We start from the raw sequence: 23,281 nt of genomic DNA, 5'->3' as shown, positions 1-23,281 counted from the left end.
TTGGCTTTCTTAAAATTAAATGTTTTTGCCCTCCCAGCCTGCGTTTGTTTTTTACAGTATAGGTAAAATGTAACTATATTATGATCACTGTTACCGAGGTTTTCACGAACATTGACATTCCCAACAAGATCTGCATTATTAGAAATGACCAGATCCAACAGAGCTTCACCTCTAGTCGGGTCTTCCACAAACTGGCCCATAAAATTTTCCTGCAACAGAAACCACTATTTACATAAGGGGTGTGCAGTGATTTAATGGATGTCCCGACTAGGACTGTGCCTCCGCTTCTCCTCCTTCTGCTTGATTGAAAAGCAGCTTGCGAAAGATCTTGGCATAGAATGGTCCGTACACTTGCTTGTTGAAATTAACAATGTTTGAATAGTGAAATCCAATGAACTCCATCTCCTTATGGACTGGAGTAAGACCTCCAGGAAGTATAGGAACATGTTTGTATGGGTAGGGAAGACAAAGGAACGTGGTCAAATACTCTTGAATCCGTTTTTCTGGAAAAAAAAAAAAAAGGGATTAGATTCAATTGAAATAACGAAACAAATATTAAACCATTGCTTTGATGCAGTGCATTCCTTTTAAACGTACTTAGGGATATTTAGCGATTGGTCAGTCTGTCTGTAAAGGATCTGCCAGGCACTGCTTCGGGGTTAACTCCCAGAATTAATCAGTCAACACCTGAGTGTACATCCCTGAGACAGACACCAGCTTCCTCCACTCAGGCTGGCAGGCTTAGGAGTGGGAGAGCCTATCGCAACCTGGCCAGACTCAGCTAGCTCCCGCCCTCGGTCTATTTAAGCCTGCTCTTCCTGTCCATCTGTGCTTGTGAATTCTTTCCTTGAGGTTTCCTGGCCCAGCTACAGCTCCTGCTACTTTTTGATCCTGCTCCATACAGACCCCGGCTTACCGACTACTCTTCTGCTTTTCGCTTTGTACCTCGCACTCTCCTGGCTTGACTCGGCTCGTTCACTACTCTGTTGCTCACGGTGTTTCCGCGAGCAACTGCCCATTTCCCTTGCTTGTATTCCCTTGTTTGTTTGTCGTGTTTGTCATGCACTTACTGAGCGCAGGGACCGCCGCCCAGTTGTACCCCGTCGCCTAGGGCGGGTGGCTTGTGAATTTGTAATGGTGGGGGGGGGTAGGGAAACGGACAAGTGAGCCCTAATCTACCCGCCACTCTGTCCCTGCCTACTTGCAACGACCCGCCCTAGGCGACGGGGTACAACTGGGCGGCGGTCCCTGCGCTCAGTAAGTGCATGACAAACACGACAAACAAACAAGGGAATACAAGCAAGGGAAATGGGCAGTTGCTCGCGGAAACACCGTGAGCAACAGAGTAGTGAACGAGCCGAGTCAAGCCAGGAGAGTGCGAGGTACAAAGCGAAAAGCAGAAGAGTAGTCGGTAAGCCGGGGTCTGTATGGAGCAGGATCAAAAAGTAGCAGGAGCTGTAGCTGGGCCAGGAAACCTCAAGGAAAGAATTCACAAGCACAGATGGACAGGAAGAGCAGGCTTAAATAGACCGAGGGCGGGAGCTAGCTGAGTCTGGCCAGGTTGCGATAGGCTCTCCCACTCCTAAGCCTGCCAGCCTGAGTGGAGGAAGCTGGTGTCTGTCTCAGGGATGTACACTCAGGTGTTGACTGATTAATTCTGGGAGTTAACCCCGAAGCAGTGCCTGGCAGATCCTTTACACTGTCATTTGCTATTTCAATATACAAAATTAAAGAGAGCCTCTGGTTTTGACAAACGTCTGACACGTCACAGATACATAAAATCGAGAACAATGGCACTACTCTTTAATAATAGAATATATGGCACCAGGTTTGCCAAGTGATTGAGGTGGCAGAAACGTCATAACCTATGAACTGAGGGACAAATATAATGCTACACAGGATGGAATGCTGATGACTACTGCCTACTGTTTTTGAATGTCACAGAGATAGGTCAATGGTCTTTGACCTGAGACCCACAGGTTGACTAGCAAGCATTGTGTCACTTCAGGCTTTAGCCAGCAGAGCTTCAGATTTGAATGGGACGGGAATCAGTTAGCAGTTTTGAGGCCTGAAAACTGCTTATAGAGTGCTATAGGGGAGGGCATTGTAACCATTCCTTTTGCCTCGGTCATACAAGTTACATGACTGAAAAGTACGTTTAGTTCCCAAAGCGCGGCAGTCGCAAGCGCCACTCGCAGCTCTATGGGACGGCTCTAGTGGAGACGCCTAGAGCCGTCAATTAGAGAAGAGACGCATGCAGTGAGGTGAGCCAAGGAGCACTTGCACATTAAGTGCTTTCCTCAGTTGCACTTGCAACTGTGGCACTGAGGGTATTAAAGGGGTTTTCCAACAATCATTACTGATGACCTATCCACAGGATGGTTGATAAATCTGATTGGTGGGGATCCGACTTCTGGGACCTCAACCGATCACGAGAACGGGCTTATCTTGCCGTTCCTAGGCGCGCCATTGGAATGGAGCAGTAGTGCACATGACCACTGCTCTATTCATTTCTATGGGGCTTCTGATCGCCATCTTTGGCAGCCCCATAGAAAAGAATAGAGCGGTAGCCGATCATGTGCACTAGCGCTCCATTCCTATGGGGCTCCCAGGAACAGCAATGTAAGCTCGTTCTCGTGATCAGTGAGGGTCCCAGCGGTCAGACCCACACCGATCAGATATTTATCACCTATGCTGTGGACAGTGATAAAAAATTATTATGGTAAAAAAAACTTTAAACATGGATTTCTCAGCCACGCAACTTGCATGACTGAGATAAAAGGCATAGTTACAATGCCCTTCCCCTCTCCTATATTGTGCGATCAGCAGTTTTAAGGCCCTTAAAACTGCTGACAGATTACTTTAATTATGCAGAGTCAACTGCATACATTTTCCACGGCAGTCTTAATAAATACTAATTCTATTTTATATTTTACTTGTTTAAGAGGGGTGCATTTCTAAATATTTGGAAAACTTAGGCACCATTGTAGTTAGCATTTAATTTATTCCCATCTAGCAGGAGAATTAAGTTCAGATTCTGCTCAGGAGGTAAGAATTCTGGTCCCTTTCCAGCATAGGACCAAAAAACACTAAGGGACGGTGGAAAAAGGCTTAGGCTTAAAAGGGACATTCAGTTTAAATAATCCTTACTCTGCTTAGTTCAGTCTAGGCTATTGAGCGTATGATCGCTCCCGATTAGTCAAAAGCACATTAAAAACAAGTAAGAGCAATGTATTATAATTTTGAGTACTGCTAGAAAGTCAGCCATAAACAAACAGTCCTGTAAATATGTTCGAATCCGTAGGAAATTACACGTAAAGCGATTCACCTATACGAAGCTGAAGTAGGGTAAACTCACAGATCTGTAACATGGCTCTATACATACCAATTAAGTTGTAAATAGGGTGATTTTTCTCAGTCAGGCTGCAGATTTGTCCTTCCAGGATACTTTCAGCTTCTGTGCTAAGTGCAGGTAATCCTCTTTCGGTCAGGGATTTGTTCATTTCAAATGATATTTTGGTACTCAGAGCAGGGAGAGTCTCCTTTAGATTAAATTTTCTGAAAACATTGGGGGGAAAATTGCAAATATTTTTAACATTTGCAGACCATGGCTGAATGCAGACATAAGTACATTGCATGATTGACTTTGACAGCTTTTGAATGCCACTTACTTGTTTAGGCCTTGAAGGAGAATGGCTGTGATTTCTTTGACTTGTTCAATAAATCCAGTAGTGCTTACAGGTCCCATGGCATTCTGGGTAATAAGACATACACATGCTACAAGTTTAACTTGATGCAGCTTGTTCTTCAAGTCCACAATACGCAGGTCATCTGTGATGATTGTCTGGAAAGGAGAAAAACAAAATTGACAAGACGCAAGTTAATCTCATAGAAACAACGACATTTTAAAGAGTGAATGTGTAGTATTTCAAGCAGCAACCACCTACCTCTGGCACAGCATTGTCATAGTCAATATGCAGAAGTTTTACAAAACCACTGTTCAGCACCAAGGTAGGGCTAAGGTTGTCCACAGATACTCCATTTGTACCGGATCTGCTCTCTTGAGACTTTGCCTCTACTGCATCTTTAAGAGACTGCTCAATCCATTTGGTGGTTTGATTCAGTGCATCTACATTGAAATATATTAAGATTAAGTTATACAAGACACTAAATCACTACACCATGGTACCCATTTATATAACGGTTTGCCATCCAGTTGGCAGAGAAAGACCATTAGTGCAGATATACTATTCAAGTTGATCCAGAATTCTGGCATACGTGCTGCGCCCATCCAACTCTTAGCACCTCTGCGAATCACCTATTTGAAGTGGCCGCGGCAGAGTGATTGGGAGAAAGCTGTAAAACCGTGCTTCGCCAATACAAATTTGTTGCCGTTGAACAGTATGGAGTGGTGTATACATTGAAAGGGAGGTAACAAACCCCTTTAAACAGCTAATCGGCGGTGGTGCAGAGAGTCTGACCCCTAGATATTGATGGCCTAGATGGAGGATAGACCATCAATTTTATTTGACCGGGCAACCCCTTTATTCCAATATTTAAAGGGGTATTCCCTGAATCTACAATTATCACCTATCCACAGTATAGGTGATACATTCCGTCATTCTCATAGGCATTCAAGCTCCTCCTCACTGCAGGGCCGTGAGGAGGAACAGGGGGTTCGAGACCCCCGTTCTCACGATCGAGGTGCCAGTGGTCAGGCCACCAGCAATCAGACAATTATCACCTATTCTGTGGGTAGGTGATAGTTGTCTATTCTTTAAAGGAACACTAAACAAAAGAAAATTCACAGAAAAATTAAATAGCCCAACAAATCCCCCCAATCTCCTCTTTTCCTTTAATCCTATTTTGTCTCATATTGCACTTAAAATGAAGTATATAAAGAAATATTCTCTGTGTGTCCCAGGAAATCAGACATTTTCCCCCTTTCTCCTCAAAATTCTGAGTCAACTGTAAGACAATTGGCTGTAGCAGGCGCCTCCCCCCTCTGCCCTGTCTACAGTAGGTAGGATATCTTCTCCGTATCCTCGATGTTCCTCCTTTAAAGCATTGGTAGCCGTAAGTTACACGGGGCTCCTTAAATTTGGGCTATGATTATGTGTTGAAGCTAAGCATTTTATGAATATGGCGCGGAATCGGAATAAAGCAGCGCCGGCGGGAGCAGTTAAAGCTCCCTGCTCTCAGCTACTGGAGGTAGCTGAGGGCTTGCAGCAGACGTGCTCAAGCGGGTGGGATCAAAATCAACATCGATCCCGCCCGTTTAACCGCTCAGATGCGGCGGGGTCAATAGCGACCGCCGCATCAGAGTGGTTTTAGATGGAGGGGGAGCCAGAGGCATGGCCTAACAAGTGCCTGTCAGTTTTACACTGACAGGCAATAATACACTGAAATACAGAAGTAATGCAGTGTATTATAAAAGCGATCAAATAATCGCATAGTGAAGTCCCCTAGTGGGACTTAAAAAAAAAAAACAAAAAAACGTTAAAAAGAGTTTTAAAAAAAAAATATTATACAACTGCGCTATTGATTACATAAAAATAAAAAAATAAATAGAACCCTTTCACAATCGTGACAAACGGAAACAATTAGCAAAGCATCAGTCACCATTGAGATCAATGGTGATGCAAACGGAAGCTATAGCTTCAGTTTGCCTTTCCGTTGAGGGGTTCCCCGACGGAAAACTCAGACTGAACCCCTCAACGGAAACCAACGCTTATGTGAACACAGCCTTAAAAACTGATCAACTGTCAGATTTTCATGGCTGTTTTGCATCAGTGAGTCTCAAAATTTGAATCCATGTCCCGACCGTCTGACCTTTTTTAACCGCCATTTGCCATAAAATGAATGGATTTAATAGTTAGGGTTTTTTGTCCCAACTCCCTGAAAACACCACAATGCCCATGTAGGTAGTGACACAATACCACTGTAGATAGTGCCACAGTGCCCATATAGTGCCAGTGCCCACTGTAATAGTGCCACAGTGCCCACACACGCACTGAGACACACAGTACCCATGTAGATATCGCCACAGTGTTCCCTGTAGGTAGCACCCATATGCCAGTGTCCATGAAGATAGTGCCACCCCCATGCAAATAGCGCCATCCTGCTGCAAATAGCAACATCCCCCCCTGCAGATATTAAAAGTTATGTTTTAGAGGTTTTTGCTGATCAGTGATAGCGTTAATAATTTTAGCAAACCGATTTTATGATGGTCTCATTGATGTACTGTCTGCAGTAGGACACATCATTAAGCCCCGCCCCTCATCTGTTCACCAGCCAAAAATGGAAGAGATCAGTAGGAAATTGACCTCTGTGTTCTCTGCAGGATTTCTACAAGATTTTTAGAAGCATACAGAAAATACCGCACACTGACAGTGCGAGCAACATTATCTTTTTACTTTTATAATCTATTTCTGGTTTAGAGTTCTTTTGATCTGGGTTTTTTAGTTCTTTTTATTTTCAAAAGTTTTATATTTATTATCCTGTAGTCTTCATTAACTTTTAGGACAACTTTAGGGAGCCTCCAGGTCCATCCATATGAATGATCCTCAAAAACAGATGACCCTCAATATATATATATATATATATATATATATGTATATTACAAGCAATAAGCAAACCAAATTTGCGCCATAAAAATCAGGTACAGAAGATTATACATACCAGGTGATTTTTCAAGTATTTCCTGAAATTTTACTCTCTCATAATCTGCTAATTGTCGTTGAAGCTGTGGTCTAATGTTTTGGATAGTGTAATTCACCATATCCATTTTCATGAGGTCCAGCACATGGAAGACATCACTGATGATGCAAAGGTGAAAAAAGATCAGAAATTAAATGCATTTTTAGGACAATAAGTTCAACCTTCTGACATCTAAGACTGAGCCTAGCCTTCACTGTGTAAGTTTTGATGGCTAGCTTGGAAAGTCAGGCATACTCCAGACACCCATCTACCAAAAAAGTCATAAACACATACAGTATATAAATTTGATGTAAATTGGTGCTTATCAAATACACAAATGTATACCTTGGTTTTGGTTTAGTTCTAATCAGTAAGAAGAACCTATAAGCATCCTTCCTTCGATAGTTTGTACAAACGTTTTCTGAACCTTCAGTTCGGAGTATGGCCAATATCCAAAGTTTGTATCTGCTGCCTTATTTTTAATATTTGTCATGATTAAAATCCTCAGGACTGAACTGAAGCACTGGAAAAATCCAAATGTGCCTGGCCCCCATTAATTTCTATGGAGAATGGGCACATAACCATTGCCAACTTTCTACCCAGAAATAGGAACCTAGGGCCCCAAAGGTCAGGCCCCTACCGATCATACGTTTATGACCTCTCTAGTGATTGGTATGTCAGATACCTGCAGTTGGTAGAGGGATAACCTCAAGTGTATTCTGTTTATAGACGTTATTAATAATTAAAGTACATATTTCAAAAATGTACTATTATCAGAATGCTTGCCTTTGTCACAAGCCTTGATTCCTACCGTTATGGTCTAGTATAGGATCACCCCTGCTCATAAAGGCTTTGATATTAGAAGTATATTAGGGACTTGTTATATATGTAATTCCATAGTATATGGTTCAAATTTAGATTTAAATATAGCAGTAAACAACTTCTGTCTCTGTTCCTTTAATTTGTGTGGGTTGTAAAGATAAACGTTTCAAACTCTAGTCAAATATAGAGAGAAACACAGACACTACTTGCTTCACACAAGACAAAAATACACTCGCAGCCCTTCTGGCACTCCTTTTATAAACGGATGAGTGCAATACTATTAATAACTCTGCACTTCCAGATTCAACCTTCAGACAGTTGGAAAGTCAAGCTTGTAGACCTATGGAGTCACTAACCCAGAAGCAAACCTACTTTTCCTTCTACCAGCACAGCAACTGGAATCAATACCGTAAATTATAGCATAAATGTAGAATATACAGAGTAATATAAATGCATATACATCAGGAACTTACAATAACATATTGAACACACTGAAGTACATTTCTAAGAGACAGGGTGCTGACTAAAAAAAACAAACACACCGATTATTATTCCTTAGAATAGTTGCTAGTACCGGTCAGCATGGACTGCAGTTACAGATCAGTATAGGTCAAAACAATGTGAGGAGTACACAGCACCCCCAGACAACTGCTTGTTTGATTGTTGTGGCGTGTATATGACCTGCTTAACCCCTTAAGGACGCAGCCTAGTTTTGTCCTTAAGGCTCAGAGCCCATTTTTCAAATCTGACATATTTCACTTTATGTGGTAATAACGTGGGAATGCTTAAACCTACCCAAGCGATTCTGAGATTGTTTTCTCGTGACACATTGGGCTTCATGTTCATGGTAAAATTTGGTCGATATATTCAGTGTTTATTGGTGAAAAATTGCAAAATTTAGAGAAAATTGTGAAAAAAATTGAATTTTTCAGAATTTAAATGCATCTGCTTGTAAAACAGACGGTTATACCACCCACAATAGTCACTAGTTCACATTTCCCATATGTCTACTTTAGATTGTCATCGTTTTTTGAACATTCTTTTATTTTTCTTGGACGTTACAAGGCTTAGAACATAAACAGCAATTTCTCATATTTTTAAGAAAATTTCAAAAGCCTTTTTTTTAAGGTACCTCTTGAGTTCTGAAGTGGCTTTGAGGGGCCTATGTATTAGAAACCCCAATAAAACACCCCATTTTAAAAACTAGACCCCCTCAAAGTATTCAAAACAGCATTTAGAAAGTTTTTTAACCCTTCAGGCATTTCACAGGAATTAAAGCAAAGTGGAGGTGAACTTAGCAAATTTCATTTTTCTTGCGGAATTTCAATTTTATTCATTTTTTTTTCTGTAACACAGAAGGTTTTACCAGAGAGACACTACTAAATATGTATTGTCCAGATTCTGCAGTTTTTAGAAATGTCCCACATGTGGCCCTACTGCGCTCGTGGACTAAAACACAAGCCCTAGAAGAAAAGAAGCACCTAGTGCATTTTGAGTCCTCTTTTTTATTAGAATATATTTTAGGCAGCATGCCAGGTTTGAAGAGGTGTTGAGGTGCCAAAACAGTAGGAATCCCCCAATAGTGACCCCATTTTGGAAACTACACCCCTCAAGGAATTCATTTATGGTTGTTACCATTTTGACCGCACAGTTTTTTCACAGCACGTATTTGAATTGGGATGTGAAATGAAAAAAAATTCATTTTTTCCAATAAAATGTCATTTGTGATCAAAATTTCTTATTTTCACAGGGAACAAAATACCCCATTTGGTTGCCCAATTTGTCCTTAGTGTGGCAATACCCCATTTGTGGTGATAAACTGCCGTTTGGGCCCATGGGAGGGCTCAGAAGGAAAGGAGCGCTATATTTGTTGGAGTCCAGATTTTGCTGGATTGGTTTTCGGGTGCCATGTCGCATTTGCAGAGCCTCAGGGGTATCAAAGCAATCGAAACCCACCAAAAGTGACCCCATTTTGGAAACTACACCCCTCAAGGAATTAATTTATGGGTAATGTGACCATTTAGACCCCATAGTTTCTTCACAGAACTTATTTGAATTGGGCTGGGAATTAAATAAATATATATTTTTTCCAATAATATGTCATTTTAGCTCAAAAATTCTTATTTTCACAAGAAACAAAATACCCCATTCTGTTGCGCAATTTGTTCTGAGGGCCGCAATACCCCATTTGTTGTGATAAGCTGAGCCCATGGGAGGGCTCAGAAGGAAAGGACCACCATTTGGCCTACTGGGGATTTTCTAGTGCAAAGTCATGTATGCAGAAGCACCTGAGGTACCAGTACAGTTGAAACCCGCAAGAAGTGACCCCGTTTTAATAACTACACCCTTAAGGCATTCATCTAGAGGTGTAGTGAGCATTTTGACCAGAGACCTACACCCCATAAACTGTAATGTGGGTTCTCCCGGGTATGGCAATACCCTACATGTGGCTGTTATCAGCTGCCTGGGCACACAGCAGGGCTCAGAGGGGAAAGACGAGGGGGGATAAGCTGTGCGGAGGGCATCAGGGTAAGTAAAATTGGGGTAAATTATAAACCAAGGGATGTATGATAAATTTTAAAACACTCTTTCATACAGAGCTCTGGTTATTCGGGACACGTGTCACATTGATATATTGTGTCATCCCTTATCGCCCTCTTATAGCAGACTTTGCACCTCTTTTGACTTTTTCCCTTCTTGCCAGTTTGGGGAACTTCCCCTGGAAAGTGTTGCCGCCCTGGTACGATGCGTGTGGCCCCGCTTCCAGAAGTACTGGGTGCCCCCCCTTCTTGGTCCCTAAAGATTAGGTTCTTGATAATCACCTCTTGAAATTCCAGGAAAGTTCCCCTCTGGCCTGCACATCGACGTAGCACGTACGCATTGTACAATGCCATCTGTATGATGTGCCCGGCCAGCTTCTTATACCACACCGCATGGAGCTGTATGGCTTCAGGATTTGATCTGACAAGTCCATCCCTCCCATGTACCTATTGTAGTCCAGGATACAGTCTGGTTTGAGGGTGGCCTTTCCTTCATATATCCTAAACCTGTAGGTATACCCTGATGCACTCTCGCACAGCTTATACATCTTCACGCCATACCTTGCCCTCTTACCCGGCAGGTACTCGCGGAATTGAACCCTCCCTTTAAAATGTACCAGGGACTCATCAATAGAAACACACTTCTCGGGGTGTATGCTTGGGAAAACCGGGCACTGAAACGGTCTAATAGGGGTCTCCATTTATATAAACGGTCAAAACTGGGGGTCATCTCGGGGTGGGCACGGCTCATTATCAGTATAATGTAAGAAGCAAAGTATTGCCTCATTTATTTATTTTTTTAGGTTCCAGTTCAGTTCTGAAGTTGCTTTGAGGGGCCCATATATTAGAAACCCCTATGAAATACCCCATTTTAGAAACTAGACCCCTCAAAGTATTCACAACAGCATTTAGAAAGTTTATGAACCCTTTAGGTGTTTCACAAAAATTTAGAGCAAAGTAGAGGTGAAATTTACATTTTTTTTTTGTCAGAAAATCCTCTTTATACCATTTTTTTTATAACACAAAAGGATTTATCAGTGAAACGCAACTTAATACGTATTGCCCAGATTCTGCAGTTTTGAGAAATATCCCACATGTGGCCCTCGGGCGGTAATGGACTGAAGCACCGGCCTCCGAAGCAAAGGAGCACCTAGTGGATTTTGAGGCCTCTTTTTTTATTAGGCACCATGTCCGGTTTGAAGAGGTCTTGTGGTGCCAAAACATTGGGAACCCCCCAAAAGTGACCCCAATTTGGAAACTAGACCCCTTGAGGAATCCATTGTAGTTTTCTTGGGGTGCATGCGGCTTTTTGATCAGTTTTTATTCTATTTTTAGGTGGCGTGGTGACTAAAAAACAGCAATTCTACTATTGTTTTTTTATTCTTTTTTTTTTTACAGCGTTCACCGTGCGCTATAAATAAAATATTCACTTTATTCTGCGGGGCGATACGATTACGGCGATACCAGATGTTTATAGTTTTTTTTTATGTGTTATGGCGTTTGCACAATAAAATACGTTTTGTAAACAATCATTCACTTTTTGTGTTGCCTTATTCTAAGAGCCATAACGTTTTTATTTTTCAATCAATAAAGCCGTGCGAGGACTTATTTTTTGCGTAACGAACTGTAGTTTCGATCAGTACCATTTTTAGGTACATGCGACTTTTTGATCTCTTTTTATTCCATTTTTTGGGAGGTGAAGTGACCAAAGAATTGTGATACGGTTTATTAATATTTTCTTTTACGGCGTTCATCGTGCGGGATAAATAATGAAATAATTTTGTAGTTCAGGCCGTTACGGACGCGGCGATACCAATTATGTATAGTTTATTTGTTTGTTTATATATTTTTATTAATAATAAATGACTGATAAGGGAAAAGGGGGGATTTTTACTTTTAAATCTTTTATTTTCTTATTTTTACACATCTTTTTTTACCTTTTTTTTTTACTTTATTACTTTGTCCCACTAGGGGACTTGAGGGCAGGAGGCCCTGATCGCTATTCTAATACACTGCACTACATGCGTAGTGCAGTGTATTAGAACTGTCAGCTACTCACTGACAGCAAGCATAGTGGGTCCTGACGTTGTCAGGACTTTTTAACCCCTAAAAAGCCGCGATCTCTATAGAACGCGGCTTTTAAGGGGTTAATCAGCGGGGACATAGCGATCGGTCCCCGCTGTAGGAGCTGTGACAGCTGCTGTACAAGACAGCAGCGTCACAGCTCCTGTATGTGTCGAGAGGACGGCCGAAACAGCCGTTACTCCCGTGACGTACTATTACGGCATGGAGCGCGAACGATACAGCTGCCATGACGTAATAGTACGTCAAGGAGCGGGAAGGGGTTAAAGCAGATCTGTCTGATCTATTTATGCTGCCCTGGTCTGAGGGCAGCTTAGAGTGGTGACACGTCATGCGGATTTCAGCAGTCTGCCACTTAGGGTGCGTTTACATATGTCAGTTTTCCCTGTCAGTTTCTCTTCGGCGTCTTGCAGAAGATCCGGTCGGTAACTGATGCTAGAACAGATCCCATAGCTTTCTATGGGATCTGTTTTAGCACATGGGACATAAGCTTTGCCGCCGTACGGCGTCAGACCTGTGCAGGAGCCAGATCCAAGGTTACCTGAAGCGTTTTTTTTGTGTCAGGATCCGGTGCCGGACCTCCCAGGGAGCTGATCTTATCCACTGTTCCTCGGATGAACGCTGGGTGCTGCCACATCCACCTTCCAGCAGCACCCAGATTGGCCAGAGAATTGCTGACGTTCCGGCCGGGGGAGCAGGAGCAGAATCATGCCCCCCCCCTGTAGATAGGGCCACTGCCCTCTGTAAATAGCACCACTATAGCTCCCTCTAGGAGCGGAATCCCTGGCCAGAGCGTTGCCGACGAAGTGGCCAGGGATTCTGCTCCAGGAGGAGCCCCTGACATCACTGTCCACATATGAGGGCTTGCGTGTTGACCTGTAGTTTGGTCTCATTTAGGTGTATATAGGACTTTGATTACTTTTTGGCTTAACAAAAAACCAACTGTTGTGCCATGGTTATGAATGTATCGGTAACAATTAAGTGTTTTTGTATAAAAAAAATTGAAAAAAAAAAGTCGTTTTTTTTTTCTTAGGACTCACTTTAGTTGAATAAATAGGTGCAGAGGCGTGCAAGATGAGCAAGTGCTCAACTTCACTTTCCTTTTCTAAAAAAAATAAATCAGAGCATGTGGTGTGCCATTCAGAGAGCAAGTATTCTGATTGATAACGGGGGTGATAACATGAAAAAAAAAGTCCATGTTACACCTCTCTTGGGATGACTTGAAGTTATACAGGCACAGGAGGAGGATCACAGATCCCCCTTGTCTTCCTGCATGCTGTCATCACATCCCCAGACTGTCTTCTCTTCCACACAGACTGAATTGAAAGCTGCAAGAATATGCAGTTCTCATTTCAACCTGCTCTAGCTCGGGCTAGATTGCGACTAGACTCTTCGCTTTAAACAAAGACCAAGATTGTAGCTCTAGCCACAATCTAAATGAAGCTATAGCCATTAGAAGCAGCTCCCCTGCAGTCATACTGCTGCATGAGCGGTGCTCGACCAAAACGGTTTTATCCTTTTCCAGTTGAACAGCTCAGGATAATCAGTTGGGGGAGGTTAAAAGGGTTTGTCCCATCTAGACAACCACTTCTCTAAATGAGAACCCACTGGCAATCAGCTGTTAACTCTGGATGAAGCTGCAGGCGAATATGTGGTGTTATTTGGCGCTCATTCATATGAGGTGTATGACAATCCCTTGAGATGGTAACAGTGAGGACTTAAAAAGGTGCCCACCCTACACAGCTATATTTATTAAACTCTTAACAGGGAAGATGAATTAAAACTATTGCAAGGGAAAATTGGAGCAGTTCCCTACAACGAACCATCAAATGACAGCCTTCTAGAGAATGATTGGCTGTTATAGACAATACAGTTTACGCTGTCTAGGCAAAGTCAGTAGTGCAGCTTAGGGCGGAAAATGCAACATCGTCAGATTTTTGTTAAAATGTAAAATAAGCAATGTGCACTAACCGCAGCATTTGTACAATGTCTCCACTGGCTTTAAGCTTCTTAACATTATCATCTCGAACAGGGGCACATAACTTTGACATTATATTGATAATATAACTGCCAAGCTTTGGAATATCAACCGAATTGTGTTCAGCCTGTTGTCTTATTAGGTCGACATCTAGAACTTCACATATTTGGGTCCGAAGTCTGTTTGTACCAGGAGTTAAGAAAGAAAGTAGAATCTGCAATACAGAAGTGATATGAATGTAAAACAACTTTTTATATAAAATATCGTAATCACATTTGTGCAAACACACAAATTTAAAGTCATACCTACCAAACCCATCTGTAAAAATCAACGGCTTAAACATATTTACCTCTTTTATCTCATCGAAAAGCTTGATGGCATGTTCATACTGTGGAGGATCCTCTTTAAGTTCTGACTCTAAACAGTCCCAGAATGCTTTGTGAACAATCTGCTTTACTCGTCCTTCCAAACTGTGAAATAGAACAATAATAATAAATCTACTAATTTATATAAATTACTAAATTAACTGACTGTCCAGGACTGTTGCATTTTATGTCATATTGCTAAACATCTTCTTAATTTGTGGGTAAGGGTCTGTTCCCATCTGTGTCGGAGGCTCTGTTAGGAGCCGCAGAATCTGTCATATTTGCTGGACATAATAGCACAACATGTCCGGCAAAACGTCAATGACTTCCGTCTGGCACCTTTTTTGTCTATCATTTGACAGATCTGGTGCTTCCGTTACATTCGTTATTCTGTTCCTAGAACAAAATAACTGAAATATTAGAGCAGATGTGAACAGAGCCTAACAAACATGTAGTCAGCAATACTAAATAGGAAAAAAAAGGTTGAACACATTGAAATAATGCCATTTCTGTCTAAGCTAGTGGGTGAAGCCTAACTGCTGTGATGCATCCCCTACTTTGCACACAATCACTTTGTGGCACACCCTCAGAAGCAGCATCAACATGGAGGACGTTATACAGCAGTAATGAGCAGTGTAGCTGTGAATCAAGCACTGAGGAGAGATATAAAACTTATTAGAAGCTGCAGCAGCATCTGTGGGTCTCTCTCTCTGTGTAGACGTCTATGTAACGTAAACCCTCAGTGAGTTAATAATTCATTTCATCCCTCTAGAGACAGATTTTAGCGGTGATAAGTGGAGAAAGAGGCATTTTCTCTAAGATATATTACAAAAGTTTCAAATATTTACCTAAACTATTGAGTTTGCTGAAAATCGGTCGTGTGAATAGCCCCATTAGGAGTCTATTATTTATGAACGGCCGACACCCGGCCGGGAAACCCTGCCGTGTGAATGAGGCCTTAGGGACCATTTGAGTACATTTTCTAGTGTTAACAAGTAAAGCTTATTTATTGTATATTGAGATGTTTCTGTACTGCACTCATCACATGACTAGGACAGGTTTCCATCCGCTGGAAATACAATGAATGTTCCGTTCAATTGCTACAATTGTAGAAACTGAGGAATTGATATACAAAGAATATTTGAAAATTGCCTATATTGAGAATATAGCTCCACTACAGTACACAGTGAAACACTAAACAGCCTCTTCTTACTGCCTGTATATATTTTTACTTAATTATGACCTCAGAAAGACGGCTAAAACTTAGTAAATCTAGTAGTAGCAGTCATCACTAAAGATAATGTGCCAGTGGGGGGGGGGGATAGGACAACTTTGCCCTCAACCACTTTTTTGGAAGTTTCTCTATAGAAACGCATTGCATAACCATTGTTGCCCAAGGTGAAAATGAGCATATTTGTAAAAATAAAGTGAAAACATTATTTCAGTGTACTATAATGCTCTGTTAAACTTCAGATGGTTGAACCCACATTTATTTTTTCAAGCAGCAGGGTAGACTTTGTCTTTTATTGCACTGGTATATGTGCATCTATTCAAACACATCATCTGTAAAGCATGGTATAGAAGCCGTCCCCATTAATGTGAAGACCAGCATCAGATCTCCTTTCTAAAGAGAGGAAAAAGGTTCTTCAATCATATGCAGAACTTGAAATAGTTTTTTTTAGAGCGATAAGTAGTCCATTTACAGTTACAAAACTTGTTTGACTTGGAAGGGAAGAGTGAAATACAAATACAGCATATAAACACAAACAGGTTTACATCTGTATGGCCACCTGAAACGGCAGGCAGATTATGGGGTTAAAAAGAGAAGTGCCAATAGTCCCACTATACATTTCACACGTCCAGAGTTTGGGAGACTATAGACTGTGCCTGGCATCCATCGGAAAGGAACATTTGCGACCTGTTCTGAGGAGTTGTTAGCAGCTTATAGACAGGGCTCTTCTCATAAATGTCCTTTTTAGATGGATGCCAGGCTCCGTTTACAACCCCGCCAAACTCTGGTTCTAGAAGCTGTACAGTAGGGCCCTAGGGGCTGTATACGGTGCCTGGCACCCATCTCAAAAAGGCATTGGAGGTGGTATAGTGAGCGGTTGTCTTTCACTCTGCTGGTCTCAGCCAATCCCAATCGATAAGAGTTCTCAGCAATGTTAAGAGTGCCTCTTCTCATGACAGAGGTGCTGTACCTAGGAAGTTTAGCAATGAATATGTCAAAAAACAACATTTAATGGGAGTCTAGGGCAAAATAAAATAACAGTAGTAAAGAAGTATGATTAGGCCACAACTATAACCTCCACACATGAACATTAACATACATGTAAAAAAAAGCCAACAAGAAATACTGACCTGTTCTTTGGGGGATCTATAGTATCCAGATGGAAATTTTCATTTGCAACAATTTCGTGGGCTAATAATAAGTTGGACAAGTTCCTTGTGGTTGACATAACTTCATCAAATGTTGTTGATCTTGGTGGACTTGCTAATAAAACAAAAAATAATACTTAAAAGCAATTGGGAAAAATAAGGAGAAGTCTTGAAACTTTCAAGAAAGAGAACAAAGACCGAAATATCCGACAATGGTAAATAAAATAAAGTGTTTGTTGCTGGTGGTAGCTATATCCACGTCTGGAAACTAAATCAGATATCGCTGAATTGTTTCCTATTAAATACCAGATAGATTTAAAATTGATACGTGTTTTCATGCTTGTGCGTTTGTAGAAGGCTTAAAGAGGCTCTGTCACCAGATTTTCAAACCCCTATCTCCTATTGCAGCAGATCGGCGCTGCAATGTAGATAACAGTAACGTTTTTTTTTTCCAAAAACGAGCATTTTTGGCCAAGTTATGACCATTTTTATATTTATGCAAATGAGGCTTTCTTAAGTACATCTGGGCGTTTTTACTTGTTTTACTAGCTGGGCGTTGTGAATGGGAGTGTATGATGCTGACGAATCAGCATCATCCACTTCTATTCACAACGCCCGGCTTCTGGCAGTGCAGATTACTACTTCCGGTCGCGGCTTCTGGACTTGTGCACTTGGAGCGGCGGTAGCAGACGGAGCGGACAGACCGGAGGGAGCGGCGGCGGCAGGAGCAGGTAAGTTAGGTCTGTGTATGTAAGTGTTATACTGTATGTAAACCTACTACACTGTGTGTTAGCTCAAAAAATGGCGACACACAGTGTAGGAGGTTTGACCGTTCAATCCCCTCGTTTCTCCCGGCACTAGCCAGGATAAAGGAGGGGGGGGGGGGATTCTGAGAGCTCACTAGAGCGAGTTTTCTCAAATTTTGCAGCATAAAGCAATGGGTTGCTTTACCACATGCAATGCTGCAATTTTGGGAATTGCTCCATCTAGTGACCAGCACTGGGAAATATTATAAATTAGAATCTAATTTATAATATTTCCTGACTCGTGAAAAAAATTAGAACAATGTTTAATCACCTATACACTAGTTGTTTAACTAAAAAAAAAATAATAATTCACATTCCCTTTAAGAAAGCCCAGCCATCAGCACTTCATTATTAGCAAGCAGCCGGAGAAACCTCCCTGGGGGGTGATGTTGCCCTACACAGGATGGGAAGGGGATCCTTCATGGTGACTGTTGGGGCTGGAGTTGGGCACTGCTATGTGGCTGGAGCGACCTGATCAGACGTCTTCAGGCCTGGTTCCGAAGATTTTCCAGGTCTGTTCTATTATATGACTATTTCACTGCTGACTGGATTTAGATAATTATACGGTCCTGGACATGTCCAGTCAACCACGGAGAAGTATATGATTGTGAGCAAACAACTTCCACATGTCTAAGCATGTGTATAAACACTACTACAACATGTGTGCACAATCCTCTATACTTACAGGCATCCCCTATATAAATATCTGTATACAACAACAAGGTATAACTACAGTTTACAAACACTTATCGTCAAAATCATCCACAGCGGACTTACACACTGGAGAAGCATGCTTGCTGGACGAGTCACTGGTAAAACTTTCCCTGTGAGACTCGCTGTCACTGGATGAACAAGCCATACTTTCCGACACCCGTGATCCATCGGAATCGCTGAGCCGGTCTTCATTTTCATAGGGTTTATCATCACTGAATGGCATTTTAATATCTACATAGAAAAAAGACGGGATATACCGGTGACAATGATCACATATTCTTCACAGGATTAAAAGACTTGTTTATTCATTACAGTTTAATAAAAAAATAAAAATAAAAATGTCAAATGCAAGTGTCATGGTAATTCCAAAACTCAAATTTCCAGATAGTATAGAAATATATCTGCTGAATGTCAGTTGTGTGCATAATTCCCAATTTTCAAGTATCACAAAGAGGGACAGCTGAGACTCTAATCCCTGCCCATTTACACCCGATTCAGCCCACACAGTATCATGCACCCATAGTGCCTCCCACACAGTATAATATCAAATAGCTGCCCCCACACAGTGTAACGCCCTCTAGCTGCTACCATACAGTATAATGCCACCATACAGTATAATGCCCCGTAGATGCACCCATACAGTATAAAGCCAACACAGATGCCCCCATACAGTATAATGCACACACAGATTCTCACATGTAGTATAATGCCCATACAGATGCCCCCATGCAATACAATGCCCAAACAAATTCCTCTATACAGCATAATACCCCCATGCAGTATAATGCCCCCTTAGCTGCCCCTAGTGCCAGTGCCCTTGTAGATAGTGACAGTGCCCATGTAAATAGTGCCCATGCACATAGCTCCAGTGTCCCCTGTAGATAGTGCCCCTATATAGTGCCACACCCACCTTGAAGATAGCGCCATTGGGACTCCCTCTAGGAGCGGAATTCCCAGCCAGAGCATAGGCCGGGGATTCCGCCCCTAGAGGGAAGCCCTGATGTCACTGTCCATATATGAATAAATAAATAAATATACATACATCAGTGGCTACTCCTTGAGCGGAATCCCCGTTGCTGACTGTAGCCGAGGATTACGCTCCAGGAGGAGCCACTAACGTCATTGTCAATATTTGGACAGTACCATCAAGGGCTTCCCCGAGCACATCAGTTAAAGTAGCGCTGTTCCCGGGGAGTCCTTGGCGAGCGGAGGAGCTCCCTCTGCTCCTACGCTATGAACTAATTCTGAAGCAGGGAGCTGATGGTTCCCTGCTTCAGAATTGGGTTGACAGCGGGACATAACCCCGGGATAGTAGGACACTGCCCCGAATCCGGGACGGTCCTACTGAATCCGGGATGGTTGGGAGGTATGTTGTGTGCATAAAATAACTGCAGGTCTCAGAGTAGTCAGTAGCGGGCAAAATATACTGCTGGTTTAGTATGGCAAAGAGTTCATAGCACTCAGAAGGAAGAAGCCACCCTTTTGTGGTAACAAGAAGAGGTTCTGACTGCATGCTCAGGAAGGGTGGTGTCACATAAAGCTCACTAGAACAATGTCCTGGCTTAGCATCATTTACAGCAAAAAGTGTAACCTTTCCCTTCATTCAAGTCTAACGCCACTTAAAACCTGAACATGGGATACAGTATAAACAAGAACAAAATTCATACTCAGGGAGCGGAGATCTATAGTGCAGTATGTAGGGTCTTCATTAAAAACCTGAACATGGGCCTCAAATACAATGTGAACAAGACCAAAATTCATACTCCGAGACGCAGAGATCTATAGCGCAGTATGTAGGTCTTCAAACGGAGAGCGGTTACTGCAAAGCTGAACACGGTGAGCACCGTGATTTGGCACCTGGACGCATTACAGAGATCAGTGTGGTACGTACTCATAATATGGTGCCCATAGACGGCAACAGGCCGATACTGTACTTTCATATGCCACATATGATTTATACGGCATTCATGAAAAAATAGTTGTGCCATGTTTTAATGCACGGCGTAATACGAAGATGCTTCTATGGGCCTGTAATATGGGCCTCTAGAGTCTATACAGTGGCACACAACTTTTTCCATTGTGCATAAGCCCTTAGGGGGAAGAAAGAAAATAAAAAAGGGCCTACAGAGTGGCTTTGTATTTAAAGAGGCTCGGTCACCAGTTTATAAGTGCCCTATCTCCTACATAATCTGATAGGCTTGTAGTGAGAAGTGTATGACGCGGATTGGTCACTGATTGGTCAGCGTCATACACTCCTCTGTACAACGCCCAGTTGGTCAAAAGTAAAAACACACCCAGTTGGTCAATAAGAAACTCATTAGCATAAATCTAAAATTGCTCATAACTTGCTAAAAAATGATCGTTTCTCAAAATAAAAACCACTGCTGTTATCTACATTCCAGCGCCGATCACATTATGTAGGAGATAGGGCACTTATAATCTGGTGAGAGTCTCTTTAAGCAGATACATTTTTGACCCATTCTCTACACAGTTCCAGTATTTTGTTAGAAACAAACACATTGGTGACCACCTTGTTCCTTCCATGCCAGTTCTGTAGAGACCTAGACCCTGTTGCTAATTAAATGTGCTAATTTTTTTTAGTGCCATCTAACAATCTCCTGGCAAAAATGATTCTAAATTACTAATTAAATCGCTATTTACAAAAAACTATTATACTTATAGTATTTATAGCAGACTTTTCCTAACAATATGCTTGTAATGGCAGGAAGGAGGTGAAGGGAAAGTGAGCCCTAATCTACCCACCGCCCTGTCCCTGCCTACTTGCAACGACCCGCCCTAGGCGACGAGGTACAACTGGGCGGCGGTCCCTACGCTGGCTAAGTGCACTGGAAGACAAACAGGGAACACGCAAGGGAAGGGGCAGTAGCCACGGAACGCCAAGGAAACGGGGCGGCGAACGAACAGTCAGGACCAGGACGAAGTGAGTACACCCGAGCGGGCACGGAGACAGAAGCAAGCCAGGGCAAGCAAAGCAGGTCAAGCAGAACTGCAGCAAGGCAGAAGCACGGCAGAAGCAGGCTGGAGCAAGCAGCAGTGGGGCCAGGAATCCAAAAGAATTACAAGCACTGAGGGAGAGCACAGGGCAGGTAATAAAGGGCAGGGGGCGGAGCTAACTCCGACAGACCAGGCCGCGATAGGCTCTCCCACTCCTGAGCCTGCCACCCTGGTTGGTGGGAGATGGTGTCAGTCGAACAGGTCTGGCCTCAGGTGTGGATTGATTAATCCCAGGAGTATAGCTAGATGAAGTACCTGGCAGATCCCTAACAATGCTCATCAACACTTCAACAACTACCAATAAAAAGAATGGAAGACGAGAAGGACACCAGGTTTCAGAAATAGTTGCGCAAGCCATTTCTTAGATGTAAACACATTCTCCGTAAAGTTCACAGATTGATGTTGTTTTCTCCGCATACATTTGCAGGCCAATGAGATAACTTTCCGTATCAGCTGGGAGAGATATGAATGGATCTCTTCTTTCTACTGGTTAACATGGCACAACGCATACTAGCCAGATCATTTCAACTACAAGCATACTGAAAAGAAAGTAATTCTGTACAATAACACTGCTACCAGACAAGTATTGTCACCATTTCTTCCTAAAGTCGGCTTTATTAGCCTGAACTAATCATTTTAGCACCATGGAGGAAAAATTGATGACCGTAAAATCAGGAGATCATTATCATAAACATTTTTTATGGAAGAGACAACGCTGGCATGAGTTTACTCAGCAGAATCCCTAAAAATCTAATCTAAAGTCTCTTTTTTGAGGGGCTGCCAGACCATGCAGTTATGTTTTATGTAGGGGGGAACAAGGATCTCATAGCTTGAATTTACACCGGTCAGATGCTATGTTTCCCCTGGAGATAGGCAGCATCAGAGGTGTCTTGCAGCCCCTTATCTCACTTCTCTATTAAAATAACATTGAGGTTTGTCTAGCCAACAGCTCTCTAATCTCTGTGGTGGGCTTTAGACAATGCATTACAGAAGAAGTTTCGTGGAGTGCTGGATTCTACAAAGGTTTTCCTGTGGCCATTTATCTTGACTGTAAGGTGATAGGAGTCAGCTGGTAAACAGGAATACTGCCCCCTGGAAAGCTGATCGCATATAATGCAGACCTTACAAGGTAAAGCACTACAAGTTGTGGGCACTTACCATTTACAGATATGACAATGAGGTTAGATAAGAGGCAATCTTCCCATACTGTACTACTGAAAACAACTAGCAGTCAGAACCTGTATGCTGTGCTGGGACTTGTAGTCCTACTACCACTGAGAATGTTGCAACACTCCATTATCTGCACCTACCTGTCAGTGTGCAGAGCAGAAATAACAGTACACTGGCTAGTTATTGGACCACAAGCTTGACACGTAGTGCTGTGACAGGCTAGATCGGGTCAGTGCTGCAGGGTAGACGGGTTGTAGACGGACCAGACGGTTGCTGTTACGGTTGAGGTGTAGGTGCGGATCGCACAATATGATATTGTATCTGCTGAGATCTCTGGATTTCTCTTAAGGCTCCCCTGGAGTGTGGTGCTCAGGTTTACTGTACCCCCCCCAGGTTGTGGGCACTTGCAGCGTACAGCAGCCTGCACAGGTTGGCTCCCAGCCTTTCTGATGTTTTTGTTCAGCTTCAGCTCACAGCTGATCGTTGGGGGAGGTGTGGAACGTACCAAACTAAGCACATGGGCGAATGTAAATATACAACAGATTATTTTCGTTCTCACCGACGAATGTCATACTAAAACGTATCTGTTCATACTGCAGGCAGTCTTCTATAGAACTATTTTTGTTTTTACATGTTTATTAGATGAAAAATAATCTAAAAATGACAGAGCATATAATGGTACGTCCCTGACCATGACGTCACGTATTTACG

The 23,281-nt window shown here is 42.4% G+C and overlaps 1 protein-coding gene across 1 annotated transcript; it reads right to left on the bottom strand.

The window, feature by feature from the left end:
* Nucleotides 1–233: 233 nt before the first annotated feature.
* Nucleotides 234–23,281, bottom strand: TCP11L2 (t-complex 11 like 2). Its single transcript, XM_075856708.1, has 10 exons — nt 22,711–23,281; nt 18,449–18,616; nt 16,848–16,980; nt 14,471–14,591; nt 14,115–14,335; nt 6,682–6,818; nt 3,948–4,129; nt 3,672–3,844; nt 3,386–3,558; nt 234–503 (listed from the first exon to the last, which is right to left on the bottom strand). The coding sequence occupies exons 2-10, from the start codon at nt 18,606–18,608 to the stop codon at nt 268–270; spliced, it is 1,536 nt and encodes a 511-aa protein (XP_075712823.1). The 5' UTR covers nt 18,609–18,616; nt 22,711–23,281; the 3' UTR covers nt 234–267.

The sequence above is a fragment of the Rhinoderma darwinii genome, chromosome 3 (assembly GCF_050947455.1).
Source record: "Rhinoderma darwinii isolate aRhiDar2 chromosome 3, aRhiDar2.hap1, whole genome shotgun sequence".
In the NCBI taxonomy this organism is placed as follows: Eukaryota; Metazoa; Chordata; class Amphibia; order Anura; family Rhinodermatidae; genus Rhinoderma; species Rhinoderma darwinii.
Note: the sequence above shows the minus strand (reverse complement) of the source record. Positions and strands in the feature narration are given on the sequence as shown.

What these genes read in the sequence shown, in the direction of transcription:
- TCP11L2 (XM_075856708.1), bottom strand. Translation starts at nt 18,608, where the DNA reads ATGCCATTCAGTGATGATAAACCCTATGAAAATGAAGACCGGCTCAGC. An exon ending in ATAGATCCCCCAAAGAACAG is followed by an intron (nt 14,592 to 16,847) that starts GTCAGTATTTCT and finishes TCTATTTCACAG; the next exon opens with TTTGGAAGGACGAGTAAAGC. An exon ending in AATACTTGAAAAATCACCTG is followed by an intron (nt 4,130 to 6,681) that starts GTATGTATAATC and finishes ATTTCAATGTAG; the next exon opens with ATGCACTGAATCAAACCACC.